A 15,703-nucleotide genomic window follows, 5' to 3' on the forward strand; every position below is an offset into this window, starting at 1 on the left:
TGATGTTGAGCTACAATGATCTTCCAGCACATTTAAAGCGATGTTTTTCCTATTGTGCAATATTTCCTAAAGATTATCCATTTAGGAAAGAACAAGTTATTCATCTGTGGATTGCCAATGGTCTCGTACCACAGGAAGATGAAATAATTGAAGATTCAGGCAACCAATATTTTCTGGAGTTGAGATCAAGATCATTCTTCGAAAGGGTCCCAAATCCTTCCGAAGGGAACATCGAGAAATTCTTAATGCATGACCTTGTTAACGATTTAGCCCAAATTGCATCTTCAAAACTTTGTATCAGGTTGGAAGAGAGCCAAGGATCTCATATGTTGGAAAAATGTCGGCACTTATCTTATTTAATGGGAAATGATGGTGAGTTTGAGAAATTGACACCCCTCTACAAATTGGAGCAGTTGAGGACATTGCTTCCAGCATGTATTGGTCCCAATTATTGTTTATACCCTCTAAGCAAGAGGGTGCAGCATAACATACTGCCAAGACTAAGATCCTTGAGGGTACTATCATTGTCTCATTACTATATTAAGGAGTTGCCAAATGAATTGTTTATCAAAGTAAAGCTCCTCAGATTTTTGGACCTTTCTCAAACAATGATTGAAAAGTTGCCTAATTCCATTTGTGTATTGTATAACTTAGAGACACTTCTCCTGTCATCTTGTGGTTATCTTAAGGAGCTACCGCTGCAGATGGAGAAATTGATTAACTTGCGTCATCTTGACATGAGCAACACTTTTAGCTTGAAGATGCCACTACATCTGAGCAAGTTGAACAGCCTCCAAGTGTTGGTGGGAGCCAAGTTTCTTGAAGGTGGTCGCGGTGGTTTGAGAATGGAAGATTTGGGTGAATTAAAAAACTTGTATGGATCTCTATCAGTTGTAGAGTTGCAAAATGTGGTTGATAGAAGGGAAGCTGTGAAGGCAAAGATGAGGGAGAAGAATCATGTTGACAAGTTATCTTTGAGGTGGTGTGGAAGTAGTAGTGTCGACAATTCACAAACCGAAAGAGACATACTTGATGAGCTACTCCCACATAAGAACATAAAAGAAGTCAAAATCACCGGATATAGAGGGATGAAATTTTCAAATTGGCTAGCTGATCCTTTGTTTCTTAACCTGGTAGAATTGTCTCTTAGCCACTGCAAGGACTGTGATTCCTTGCCAGCACTGGGACAGCTTCCTTCTTTGAAATTCCTTTCCATTAGAGGGATGGATCGAATAACAGAGGTGACTGAAGAATTCTATGGCAGTTGGTCCTCTAAAAAGCCTTTTAACTCTCTTGAGAAGCTAGAATTTGGAGATATGCCGGAGTGGAAGCAATGGCACGCACTAGGAATTGGAGAGTTTCCTACACTTGAGAAGCTTTCAATTGAATATTGTCCAAAGTTGATGGGGAAGTTGCCTGAAAATCTTTGTTCTTTGAAAGAATTGAGCATTTCAGGATGTCCTGAACTCAGTTTGGAGACACCCATCCAACTTTCAAGTTTAAAAAGGTTTGAAGTTGGTGGTTCTCCTAAGGTTGGAGTTCTTTTTGATGAGGCTCAGCTGTTTACATCCCAACTTGAGGGAATGAAGAAGATTGAGGGATTATTTATTAGTGATTGTAACTCTCTTACCTCCTTACCTTTTAGCATTCTTCCCAGTACCTTGAAGACAATAAATATATCTTGTTGCCAGAAATTGAAATTGGAGGCGTCAGTTGGTGAGATGTTTCTCGAGAATTTACTGGAAGAATGTGATTCTATAACTGAGTTGATCTCAAGAGCATGTTCTTTGGATGTAATTCGTTGCCACAACCTTTCTAGGTTTTTAATTCCTACTGCGACTGAAAGACTCCGTTGTGACAACCTTACAAAGCTGAAGCGGCTGCCACAACTCCCTCCATCTCTTAAGGATCTAATTCTGTATAATTGTCCAGAAATAGAGTCCTTTCCTGAAGGAGGATTACCCTTCAATTTACAAGACCTTGTGATCCACAATTGCAAGAAACTGGTGAACGGCAGAAAGGAGTGGCGTTTACAGAGACTCCCCTGTCTCAAACAGTTAGGGATCCACCATGATGACAGTGACGAAGAGATTCTTGCTGGTGAGAATTGGGAGTTGCCTTCCTCTATTAAGAGTCTTAGCATATCCAATCTGAAAACATTAAGCAGCCAAGTTCTCAAAAGCCTCACCTCTCTTGAATATCTATTTATTGGTAATTTACCTCAAATTCAGTCAATGTTGGAAGAAGGGCTTCACTCCTCTCCTCTTCAATGTTTAGACATCTTCTCTTTCCATCAACTCCAGTCTCTTGCCCCCCTGCCCTCCTCACTCACTCAGCTGATCATCAGTGATTGCCCTAATCTCAAATCCCTTCCACCCCTGCCCTCCTCCCTCTCTGAGCTGACCATCAGTGATTGCTGTAATCTCAAATCCCTTCCAGTAAACGGGATGCTCTCTTCCCTCTCTAAACTATCTATTTCCAAATGCCCATTCCTCAAACGACTCATAAAATTTGACAAGGGGAAATATTGGCCAGAAGCTGCTCATATCTCCACCATAAAGATCGATGGCGAATACCTTTAATCATTTAAACAAATGTAAGTTTTTGTTTAGTATTATTCAGGTTTTTATTAATGATTATCGGATATTAACTTAGCAAACTTTTTTCTTTGTCAGGATTCTGATAACAATATATTCAAGTTGTTACCGTTCTAGCTCAGGTGGTAATAGGAAAGTTCTACAGCTTCTCTATTGAATAGACAGTAGCTTGAATGTGGTCTGACAGCAAAGTGTAAGTGAATAAAGATAGTTTCACAGTTTTGTTACCGTTGACTGTAAACGTTATGTTTATACTTTGAACAGTTTATACATAAATCTGTGTGATCATTACAAATGACGTATCACTTTGATATTAATGACGTTACAAATGACGTTTAATATTCTTTTCAGACTATAAATTATGTCGTTCTCATCATCAAAATCATATCCTTATTTTTATGCTCCATAGAAAATCTAAATTTCAGAGAAGATAATAACGGATAACGATCAGAAGTTTTAGGAAATAAGTAAACTTCCATTGTCAGAACTAGATGTTATAGACTTGCAGCTAGTTGTTGTGCGTTATATAATTCTTGGATGGCAGATATTGGATATATTGGTTTCTCATTTCTTATACATTTATGGTCTTATCACGTTTTAATTTCACATCTCAATTGCAAAAGACATTATATATAGCTTGTGCAACCATGTTGAATTGAAAGTTTTTAGTTCTTCTAAGCATCAAACATCCCAAGTCAAGAATGAAACTTTGCTTAACAGTAGAACGAAGATCTGCCTACTACAGAATTTTAAAAAAAATGAATCTATGCATGATATATTGTATTTGTACTATCCTTCAGTATTTACACATATTTAATTGTGCCACAACATGACGATGATAACTAAGGTTTGTCAATTAGTTGCTAAATTGAATATAAGGTGAGTTTTCTATTGAAGCGTGTAGATTTTCTTACATATATTTATGTAGGATGGGCATATTCTTGAAAGCATATGAAGAAAGAATATGCATCAATCATCCATAGGAATGTCAGTATATGCCATCACCACATCTATTTGTTAGGACATAAAAAGAACATGTCTAAGTTAACTGAATTTCTGAAGGTGTAATGGTTAGAGCAAACTGTAAATGCAATATAAAAAGTACAGTATAAGAAATAGGGAAGACTTTGAGGAGTGAAATTTGTTTTCATAATTTCTTGATGTTATTTACTGATTAAATGACATATGTGTATTTCAATTCATACTGCTTAAACATCATCAGGACTGTAGTTGGTACTGGAAAAAGCTATGATGCAATGGGCTGGAATCAGATTACAACATGAGGGCGTGTGACAAGTGTTAATGGAAATTAGGAGGAAACATTGGAAATCCATACAAAAGGTTATTGCAGCCATCTGGGGGGGCAATGATCTACCATACATGGAGGGCTCGGAATTGTAAGCTGTTCAAAGGAGAAACTGTATATACAGAGGAGTTGATGGGTAGATTGACTTTACCTTGCCTGCACAAGAAACTTCATAGATATAGGGGTTTAATGCAAAGATTACACTTGTAAGTTGTAACTAGTCTTTTTTTTGTTTCTTTCTGAGGGCGGTGATCATCTGGATTGTTCAAAGGAGATGTCTAGGTGCTCTTTGGCTTGTAATCATTTACACTCAGAAAATTCCTTATTCATTCAAAATTAGTCCTAATCTGGAAAACTTTCAGGCATTACAAGGTTATCTGAGAAGCATCTATGTTTCATACAAAGATGAGAGCAATTTTCATGTGCATTTCAGGACCTTATAGTGTTAATCTGCTTTTCTTACATCGATATTGATAGTAATGTTTATTTTAGTTGAAAAATAAAAAATCCATATTCGGGTAATAAAGCCCCAAACTTCCTACAATGGCTGTATGCATATGATGGTGCTTCCACTTGAACACCTATCTTCATTCCCTTCATACTTTCACCTCGAAACGCCATGCCTTCTGACTTATGGTAAACGAAACAGAGCAGCTTTATTATTTATATAGAATCAATATTTTCCTATGTATATGTGAAGTAGGAAACAAATTCAATATTTCTGGCTGTGTTTTGATGAGAATAACAGAGTTTATTTTCCTTTCCGGAATTAACTTCGTATTCAACTTCAAAAACTCATAAGTTTAGTTTATATGATATAGGAAATAAAGAAATAGTAAGAATTCTAAGTAGTTTAGGATTTATTATTTGGTATTTATTAATTATGTCTAGCTAGAATTTGTTTGTCCTACCTTATATAGGAATAGGTTTATAGGGATGTCTTATTATATATTTTCATATAAGGCTGTTCAAATCGAATCAAAATCGATAATCCAAAAAAAAAGAGGTTGTTAACACCCAATTTTGACCCTCCCCGATAATAATTAACTTTCGAGCTTCTTAATTTTCAATGATTTGAAATAATTAGTTTTACAAAAAAATCAAAAAAAAAAAGATATATATTTTGTTTTTTTTTTAGTTTCGAAGCAATTTTAGTCATTTTTTATAATCTTAAAACGACATATATGTTTTTTATATAAATTTTGTATGTACTTATTACATTTCTTACGAACATTCGAAAAATCACTTCAAAAAGATTTTACTTTTTTAAGTGTTTTGTTAATTAGCTCACTTAATATTAGTTTATATTTCAAAATCAATTATTTCACAAGTAAGTTAATTATTTTTTGTTTCGTTACGATTAAGAAGCTTGTAAACTAATTATATTAATTCATTTCATTTAATTACTAGCCGAACTTGTCCCAATTAACTAAGTATGGCCATATTTGTAATTTAAATTGACTAATTTTGCAACTTATTTGGCCAAGTCCTAAATTACAAATCCAATTCCTCCCTTAACAATTATTTCAACCCTTTTAAGCCAACTTTGGGCCTTAATTTCAGCAAAATAACTGACCCAACTCAATTAACAGCAGCCCACTCTTTTCATTTCAGCAATTCCCGTTCCCAGATTCCCCTGACCCGGCCCGCTTCCAATTGCCAGTCCACAAAAGAAAACCAGCAACGTATTCTTCCTCAACGTTCACAGCAGTCCTTACGCGTCGAACAACAACAACGATTCCCAGACGCCAGCATACAGAAATCGTCACGGAGGTGAGACGGAGATAAACGGAAAGCATCCGCGTGGTCTTCTCGCCCAGGCAGTACACTCGTACAGCAGGAGCAGCCTGCAGAATCGTCCTCGCAGCAACGAGATCGCTCCACGTCGTAGCTCAAAGACGAGGGAGTCGATCCCAGCCGTCTATCTCACCATTTCCACTTCCGGAATGGGTCGAAAATCGCAGCAAAAGGTGTTCGCCCGAAATGGTGAAAGGATTCGAATTTGAACCCAAATTTTTTCGTCTGTTTTTTTATTTTTTTTTCGAACCCTAATTTTCCCATCTATATATGATGCTGATTCACTGTGGAAAAAGGGGGGGAGGGGGGAATTTTTTGGTTGGATTATTTTTAGTGAAAATACAAGAAAGAGCTTGGACACAAATACTTAAAATACACACCAAATACATTTCGAAAGGCAGAGGATACAATATTTTTGGTGTTTGGGTTCAATTTTCTGCTCGAATCTCTTAATCACCATTCGTGTTCGAGTTCTTAAGGTAGGAAGATTTGCTCCTCGCTCGTCCCGTCCCGATTTGCTGCCCCCGAAAAGGTAAACCTCACTTCGATCTCAACTCATTTTTTGGTTGGTGTTTGTATGGGAGCTGAAGGTCCCTATTGACATTTCCTTTATTTGCTCGAATGCTCCAGTTCTTTTTTTTAGGGCTTACTTACTGTTGATGTCTGATAAGAGGAACTTTGTGTCACAAGTTGGTGTTCTAGTTAACTAAAGCATGGAATGTGTCTTTGTGTTTGATTTACGCCTAGAATGCCTTGATTATGAGTTTGTCTTACCTTTTGATTCTTATGCTCAACAGTTGGGTTTCTGGTTATTATTTGGTCCTCGCTTAGTTGCTATTTGTTAGGTCGGTTGAATATCATATATTGTTGTTGGTTTGATTCCCATGTCTACTTTTTCTGCAGTTTTGAGTTCGTCGGTTAGCGGTTTCTGGTGTTCTTTATGGAACTTGGGAAGATTTTAACTTTGTTTATGTTTATCGCTCATCTTTGAGCATCTTTAACGCTTTCGAATAGATTAAGGGGTCTGTTCTTAACTTTTTCGTGTTGCCTGGATATGTCTCTTTTCTACTCTTCATCTCTTTAGAGTTTTCGAAAGTGTAGCATGTTACTGCCTAACTTGTCTCATTTTATTCATGCTTATGTCTCCATATTGAATAAGATTTTAGTCAAGACATACCTTGTTTTGTTGATTAAGTGTAAACTCCTTAGCATGCTCCCATTACCTTTGTCTTGTTTCGGTCTTTCATGAAGTCTTTATTAGTCTCCGAATATAGCATATCCCGCTTTAGCATTAAATCCTAAGATCTTGTCGTTATTAGATTAGAGGTTATAGTCGGATGGTTATGGTTTGTATGAATCGATACTCATTGTCGCGTTTTCATCTCGATATTGAATGCGATGTGCTTGGCGAGTATTTGGTTTCCGAAACTGATAATAAAAAACACAATATTGGTCTAATGTATTGATAATGTTTTGGTCTATTAATAGAGTGTTTCGTAGCAGCGTGTGCATTTCGTTTTACTTTGATCTTGCTATGTATGTTACATTTTATCTTGGTATATTTGAGAATAAAATTTCCTAGTTTATGTTGAATCCAGCCGTCTGGAACAGGGAAAATAAAGAAGTTTGGTACCTTATTAATTGCTACGTAGTAGGTTACCCAATGCTCTATTATGTGCTATGTTTAGGTACACTAGAATAAAAGATATAGCTAATATTAACATTAATTAGGTTATGTGGTGATAAACTATATGTGATTATTAGTATATATATAAAGTAAATTCATATTAAATATTATTGGCCTAACTGTTGGATAAAATTAGAAACATATGGTTAATTTACGAAAGGTTATAAATATTCACTTCAAAGAGTTGAGGCATGTGATCAAAATTAAAAAAAGAAATTAAATGAAGTTTTTGAATATTAGCAGAATCCTTTTCTTTTTTTTAAAAAAGGACAAATATAGTTGCTTTAGTATTTAACAAAAATATGTTAATGCATAACCTCTATATCTATTTATAAATGCTTGGTTGTATAGCCTAATCCAAATATGGTTTTCATTAACGTTATTATTATTTTAAGGTTGAATTTTAATACAGTTTACGTGTTCTTTATGTTATTTAGGAGTATGACACTATATATATATATTTGTCTGCTAGTCATCATATTAATTTGTTGGTGGAAATAATCAATGTGTTCTCTTAATTACCTCCTTAAGTTGTAGGGTTCTTTATAATGGGACTAAATTTGAGTATCTGGGTTTAGTGGTTATCACTCTCTATTGACATATTTACTCATAAAATAAGTTGGTTAGTATTTGTCTGCCGTGGATTTTAAATGAAAAAATAGTAATTTAAATAATCGTCACTTTATCTTTAGTATGATGGGTCTTCATTGTCTTTGGAGTTGATATCTTTTATCTAGATNGTTTTCATTAACGTTATTATTATTTTAAGGTTGAATTTTAATACAGTTTACGTGTTCTTTATGTTATTTAGGAGTATGACACTATATATATATATTTGTCTGTTAGTCATCATATTAATTTGTTGGTGGAAATAATCAATGTGTTCTCTTAATTACCTCCTTAAGTTGTAAGGTTCTTTATAATGGGACTAAATTTGAGTATCTGGGTTTAGTGGTTATTACTCTCTATTGGCATATTTACTCATAAAATAAGTTGGTTAGTATTTGTCTGCTGTGGATTTTAAATGAAAAAAATTGTAATTTAAATAATCGTCATTTTATCTTTAGTATAATGGGTCTTCATTGTCTCTGGAGTTGATATCTTCTATTTAGATCTATGTCATTTCAATTCGATAGAGTTATTTGCTATATTTTTATTTAAGGACGGCTATGATTTGTTTTAAGTGTATTATATTTCTGTTATTGTTTATTAACCCTTATCTTCTCATTTTTGTTGCATGTAAATTTGTCCGAGTTCGCCACGAACTCACTCCTTTCCCTTGCATTTCTAGAGAGCCATAAAGGCTCAAATTCCTTTATCGAGTCAATTGGCCATTGAAAATTGACGAACAGGTCCCGAAGTTGAAAGAAGCAATAGATCGAGAAGTTGAAAAGATTGGGCCAAAGGCCCACTCATAATTCAAATTGTATTTTGTTACTTTTGGGCCTAATCCCACTATCCATTATCTTGCTAGAATTTAGAACAGGTGAAAAATTGGGTCAAAGGTCCAAAACAAAAATGGGCCCAAATATTGGCCCAGACGGACAGGAAAACCAGATTTGGGCCCAAATCTCTTTTCCTCTTCGCTTTACTATGTTTATTTACTTGCTAATATTTGCCATTGATCTTAAGGTCAACAATTCAAATCCCCGAAAGACACCCATTTTGAATTAATTACTTGATCAAATTACTCATCTTTCACTTGACTTAAAAAATAAATAAATAAGCTTATGAAATACTTCACTTAGATAATATTTCATATTGATCTATTAAAATGGACTCAACTATAAAGTAGTTCGATTTTGCAATTCAAGATAAGTTAAAATATTTTAGCCAAATAATTAATTGTCGGATAACTGCGTATTAGCGAGCGTTTCGGGTGCTTTCAAACCTTTCTCGAAATGCTAATAAGAACCCCCAAACTTTTTAAGTATTTTCAATTGATTCCCTGTTTTAATCTATTGAAAATCAGTTTTCTTGATTTTTCTTAAAAATTAAGTGACGACTCTTAAAATCAGTATAAAATATATTGGTCGTAATGCACTACTAAATAATCTTTCTTGTGTATATATGTGCTATATCTTATGCCTCCACTTTGACATGCAAAGTTGCTATGTGCATGCCTATTTCTTTGGTTCACTATTCAATCAATCTTTTTGAATAGATAATTGTTTTCCCAACAAATTCTCATTGTACGGGTAGAGAGATTGTTTCCGATTAACCTTCGGCTCAAGTAAACATAAAAAAAAAAATACCTTCGAGAAAAGGAAAATGGAATAGATTGCAATTCTAAAATGTATTCATGATATGTTAGGCTCAATTAAGCACTAGAGCTAATATCTTAGATGGTCGCTCAACTATCAATTTTTCTCTCAAAAAGTCACTCAATTATAATTTTCAACCCAAAAGTCACTCAACTATGAGTTTTTCTCTCTGAAAGTCACTCAACTATGAAAATTTTACGTACAAAGTCACTCAATTTTATTTAATTATTTTTCATTAAAATTTGCTAATATGAAATTTTATCTAAAATCCAAATTTTTAAAAATAAAAAATAACTATTTAAATTGTTTTAATAACTTGACCAACTAAAAATATAACATTAATTTATAGTTACTCAATTATGTTGTTATCTCAATTAATTATAATTTTAATTCTAAATTAGACAGTAGCCCTCGTTAACAATTAGGGATAATTTCAGAGACCTCCTCTCACGTTTAGCCTTATAATACTAACTTCCCTTCTAGTTTCAGATATTACGCTCACCTCCCTTATTTTCACATTTATGCAACCAAATTAGTTTTAATGCTAAAACCCATCCAATTTTCCAAAGTTGCCCTTTCTTGACATTAGTTTTTATTAATCATCAAAACTCATCCAATATTCCAAATTAAAGTTGCCCTTTCTTGATATTATTTTTATTAATTTTTGAAACGAAAATTTCCAAAGTATTTTAACTGACATAAAATACTCTACCTATGGTGCTCCACCATCTTTCATTATATACATCTATTTATTTCCTTGTAAACAATCGAACTTGCTAATTGGCGAAACTTCTTAACATATTAAAATATAGTGGTAATTTTTACGGTTAATACATATGCAATATTTGAAGTACAAAAAGAATGTTGAAAATTTATTATAAAAATTTTGTTTAGGATCGGGAAATATTGTCTGGTAATTATGTGCAGAAAATTTAATATATATATATATATATATATATATGAACATAATTTTTTTTCTTAAGTCTAGAAAATTATCAAACTAAACATTTATCATCGCATGTCAAATGAAAAAAATAATGTTTATACAAATATTTGGAGGTCAAGTGTGCAGGTTGTATTTTTCTATCCAAAAAATGAATTTACCCATTGATTTATACTTATCGTTTCTCGTATTATGAATCCAAGCTGAAGCTAAAAAACCCCTCAAATATAGTATTAAAAACTGGAATGAATTATTGCTTAGGTTATTAGTCATATAGATGTATTAAACAATTATATTAATGTCATTAAAGGGTATTTTTGGAATGTGATTGAAAGATTATCATTTAAATAAGTTTGGTTACAGAAATTTATAAATAAGGGAGATGGGTATAATATATGAAACTACAAGGAAAGTAAGTGTTATAAAATTAAACGTGAGGGGAGGTCTTTGAAATTATCCCTAACAATTAACACTATATATTTGGCCATAAAATCCAAATGTCTACTGAGAATTCATTAGTTTCTATATCAACTATCTAACAGTTTTTGCCACTAGGGATGAGTGGATAACTTGCGAAGATTTTCTTTACTATTTTTTGTCCCTCCGACTTCGATTCATTTGCCTCACTTTTACTCCTCCTATCAACTGATATAACAAAAGTGATTACAAATCAATACAGTAATACTTTTAATCCCACGTCATCAAATGATTTAAATAGATATCTTTTTATTTCTTAAAATTTTAATTTCAAATAAAAAATTTATATTAGCAAATTTCAATTAAAAAAATCAACTAAATAGATTGAGTGACTTTGTAAGTGAAACTTTCCTAGTTGAGTGACTTTCTGAGAGAAAATCACATAGTTGAATGAGTTTTGGATTAAAAATTATAGTTGAGTGACTTTCTGATATAAAAGTCCACAATTGAGTGACTTTCTGAGAGAAAAGTTCAAAGTTGAGTGACCATCTGAGATATTATCTCGAAAATTCCACTATCAACTCATATTTAGAAATATTTATTTCTTTTAATATATTCACATATTATTAATATTTAAATTAAAATAACAAAAAGCGTATTATATGGTAACTTGGACTCTAAATTAATTATAAGAGTTTGTTTACAATTCTTATTTGGCTTACCAAAAATAAGAAGATTCTTTCACACAATTTGTTCCTCATTATTTCATTCTCGGTTCTTTGTCAACACCATTAAAGCAATTTGAAACAATTATCAGTGTGATAATTTCTTACTCATTTTTTTAGAATCTAAATAATTAAAGACAATCTAGATAATTAAGACAATTCTGACAATTTTTTACTCATTCTTTTTTCAGAATCTAGATAATTAATCTCATAAGAAAACTATTCACAACTTATTAAGTCTTCTTCGCAACATGAAATAGTGTATGGATAGGTATTTCATTGCTTCAGTGTTTACTCTTCTTAGTTTATTCAATCAACAACACAAATTAATTGAAAACAAATTTTAATACATATACCACCATATGTACTCAAACCTAAATAGTACTCAAAGTCGATCATACCAAAAATATTTAAACTTTATTTTCAAAGAATTAAATCTTAGATATGTAAAACATGTTTTAAAAAAAAAAAAAAGGAAGATGAAAAATCATTAAATGTGAAAATATAATAATTAAATTAAGAGAAATACGTATTTTTTAAAATGACCTAGTCTTCCAATTTTGGTGGAACAGAAAGAAATATTTTTCAAAATAAGTTGATTTTGAACCATGCATGTCCTAAAATTTCCTTTCTGTTCCATCAAAGTTGGAAGACTTGGTCATTTGATAACAAATCATATCTTATAATAAATAATTTTTTATTAAGTTAGATTTATCAGATGATCACTTTTTGTCGTAACCAAATAGGAAAACAAACTCTGCTACTATAATGGACAAAACTTCAGCAGAGTTACCAACAGAAATCCTTCATCAAATACTCTCGCTTCTCCCAAATAAAACTGCTGCTCGAACTGCATTGTTGTCCAAATCATGGCTTAAAGCATGCTCTACGAAACCCCATCTCTGTTTCGATATATCTGATCCCATAGAATATCGAGCTCATGAATTCCTGAGAATTGTAGATAATACTTTGGAAAGGTATCACCGCGATAATAATCTACCTATTTCATCTTTTGAGCTTTGCATCTCCTTTTATGATCACATTTATTGTGATGGTCTAGTTGATAAATGGTTAGATATTATAACAGATAAAAGAGCTTCAAAGGTTTCACTTTTTGTGAAAAGCAAAGCTAAAGAATATTGTGAAAGATATAATTTGTTTGTTCATAACATATTTAAGATGAAATTCATACAACATTTGGAGTTAAATCATTGCCAAATATTACTAGCGAAACGAAAAGCACTCTTTTATGATGATAAAATTAAGTGTGATAACCTGAAAAACATAACCTTGTGTTATGTTACCATTTCTCAATTAGCACTTGAAAGCCTGATTTCATGTTGCCCTCAGATTGAGAAGGTATCAATACAATACTGTGTCGGGTTCAATAGCATTCGTGTTTCAAAAACTCTTCCTAAACTTGTGTGTTTTAGTATCTTTTGCTGCCCAATTGTGGAAGTTGAAATTGTTGATGCACCAAAACTGCTATCTTTCGAATATGTGAACAAAGGTGATTCCGTGCCTTATTTATCTAGTGATAATCTTCACATATGTTTGCGAATAATAGAGATTGGTACTTGTCAAAATCTCAGAAGGGTAGAATTTGTGAAGGTCACAGTTGAGTATTGGGATCTCTTCAAGATTATACAAAAATTACACTCCGTGAAGGAGTTAATTTTACACTACTGTAGGTACTTGAGAAAAATAAAAATCTCAAGTTCAACACTCGAGGTTTGTAGCATAGTTCAGTGTGATTTAGTAGAGGAAGCCATTTTTGATACGCCCAAATTACTCTCCTTAGCCTTCTCCGATCAAGATAGACTACCTTCTTTATCTTTTGAAAGGGCTCCAAGCCAATGCAGAGTTTCCATAAACATTGACATTTTATGGGACGTTCAGCACCTCATGAACTTACGGAGATTTCTAGTTGAGTTGGGTGATCAAGTTGTAGATTTGACGTTGTCTACATTCTCTAAAAGCTTGATTTTACCAAGAGGAGTGTATCATCTTCCCACACTTGAAGTTGAGCATTTGGAACTATCTTATAGTGATATTACAACCGCGACATATTCATCTTATAACTATGATGTCATCTTCGCAATTTGTATGCCCAAGATTTTAACGTTACAGTGTGACAAGAAACTTAAAAAGTTTCTACGTCAACAATGGTTGAAGAAGAGAGAAAATAGATTTATCAAATGTACTTGGAAAAAGTATCTCATAAATGCTGAGATAGAGTACAAGAAAAGGAACGGAGACGATTGGATGACCCTTGATAGGAAGATACTGATAGCTGACCCGCATATTATTGAAGAGATCTATACAATCCGCTTCAAGCAAATTCAAAGAAATGAAAAAAATAAGTATTCATATATTCCAAGGTACGTAACAATTTGTTATGCACAATGTATGAATTATGATATCAATACTTTTCATCTCTTTCCATTTCCAAACAGTTAACGTAGCTTGTTATTTCTGCAGATGTATTCCGAGATGGTTAGTTCATTGATTGGAGTGAAAGCTGAGATTGATGATGTGGTTCTTTTCGAGCTTATACCAAAACTACATTTCATCAAGGAGTTGATCTTACACTACTGTAAGTACTTGAAGAAAATAAAAATCTCAAGTTCAACACTCGAGGTTTGTAGCATAGAAAGTTGTGCGTGCTTAGTGCAAGCCACTTTTGATGTGCCCAAGTTACTCTTCTTAGTCGTCAAGCCAATGCAGGATTTTGGTGAACGTATAAGACTACCTTGTTTATCTTTTGAAAGTGCTTCAAGCCAATGCAGAATTTCCATAAAGTATGGCGGTCTACCATCTGATCCCGAGCATATCATTGACTTACGGAGATCTCTGGTTGAGTTGAATGATAAAGTTGTAGACTTGACAGTGGATAGTATCGGTAAAGGGTTGAGAGCAACAAGTGGAGTTGATCATTTTCCCTCAACTGAAGTTGAGAATTTGATATTAACTTATTGTGACTGGTCAATTACGTCATATTCATCTTACTTAAATGACGTCTTCTGGATTTGTCAGCCCAAGAATTTAACTGTACATTGTGGCAACAAATTTAGAAAGTTCATATGTCAACAATTGTTGAAGAAGTGCTGGTGGAGACCTTTTAAATATTCTTGGAAAGAATATTTCATAAATGCTCAGATAGATTGCATGAAACGGGGAGGAGACTACTGGATGACTCTTGATTGGAAAATGTTGGCAGCTAACCCTCGTATTATTGAAGAAATCCGTATAATTCGCTTCAAGCATACTCAAAGAAAAGAGATAAAGAAAGAATCATATATTCTAAGGTAACTTTTCGTTATGTAAAATTGTACTATGAATTACAATGTTATTTGTGCCATCCCCTTTCCCTTTCTTAACAATTAACAGACTATATTATTTGTGCAGATGCATTCCGAAATGAATAGCTCATCAATCCATATGGCTTGGGATTATTTCGAGTTGTTTTCTTTCATTTTGGTTGTAGACTTGCTTTGAGGTTAGCTGTTTATGTCCATTTAAGCTTATTTTCATTTTCTCCATTGGACCTCCAATGTTATGCTGTTGGTATGGTCTCAAATTGATTGGATTTCATATTTTTGTCGACTTACAACAAAAAGTACTACTAGATAATTCTTTATATCTGTCAAAGTTTTGGTGCGCAGATTTACCTGATAACAAATACGTGACCATCATTCGATACTTGCATAAACAATAGTATCATTTTTCATATACATTACTGCAGGATTAATGCTAACCAATCCACTCAATGCTGCAGAACAGGAATTTGAGAACTACTAATCCATCTGTTTCAGTCTGTTTGTCTGATGAGTGACTCGACACAAAGTTTAAAGAACGTAAAGAAGATTTTTAAATCTTGTGATTTTAAACTAAATATATGTAGAATGTTCCAAAATATCATTTAATTTTGTGGTATTAAACATTTCCTGTGAAAAATGCATTTTTA

The 15,703-nt window shown here is 33.1% G+C and overlaps 2 protein-coding genes across 2 annotated transcripts in view; both read left to right on the plus strand.

Moving 5' to 3' along the window:
* The window catches only part of LOC125845009 (putative disease resistance RPP13-like protein 1), a 7,280-nt gene extending 2,990 nt beyond the window's left edge, over positions 1–4,290 (plus strand). The window contains exons 3-5 of the mRNA XM_049524380.1: positions 302–2,596; positions 2,676–2,790; positions 3,820–4,290. Of these exons, the coding sequence (XP_049380337.1) occupies positions 302–2,582 (2,281 nt within the window). The 3' untranslated portion in view covers positions 2,583–2,596; positions 2,676–2,790; positions 3,820–4,290. The remainder of the gene's footprint in view (positions 1–301; positions 2,597–2,675; positions 2,791–3,819) is intronic.
* An 8,214-nt stretch (positions 4,291–12,504) lies between these two features.
* LOC125845012 (F-box/LRR-repeat protein At4g14096-like) lies at positions 12,505–14,245 on the plus strand. Its single transcript, XM_049524387.1, has 2 exons — positions 12,505–14,117; positions 14,218–14,245. The coding sequence occupies exons 1-2, from the start codon at positions 12,505–12,507 to the stop codon at positions 14,243–14,245; spliced, it is 1,641 nt and encodes a 546-aa protein (XP_049380344.1).
* Positions 14,246–15,703: the final 1,458 nt, after the last annotated feature.

This window comes from Solanum stenotomum, chromosome 11 (assembly GCF_019186545.1).
Source record: "Solanum stenotomum isolate F172 chromosome 11, ASM1918654v1, whole genome shotgun sequence".
NCBI classification, from domain to species: Eukaryota; Viridiplantae; Streptophyta; class Magnoliopsida; order Solanales; family Solanaceae; genus Solanum; species Solanum stenotomum.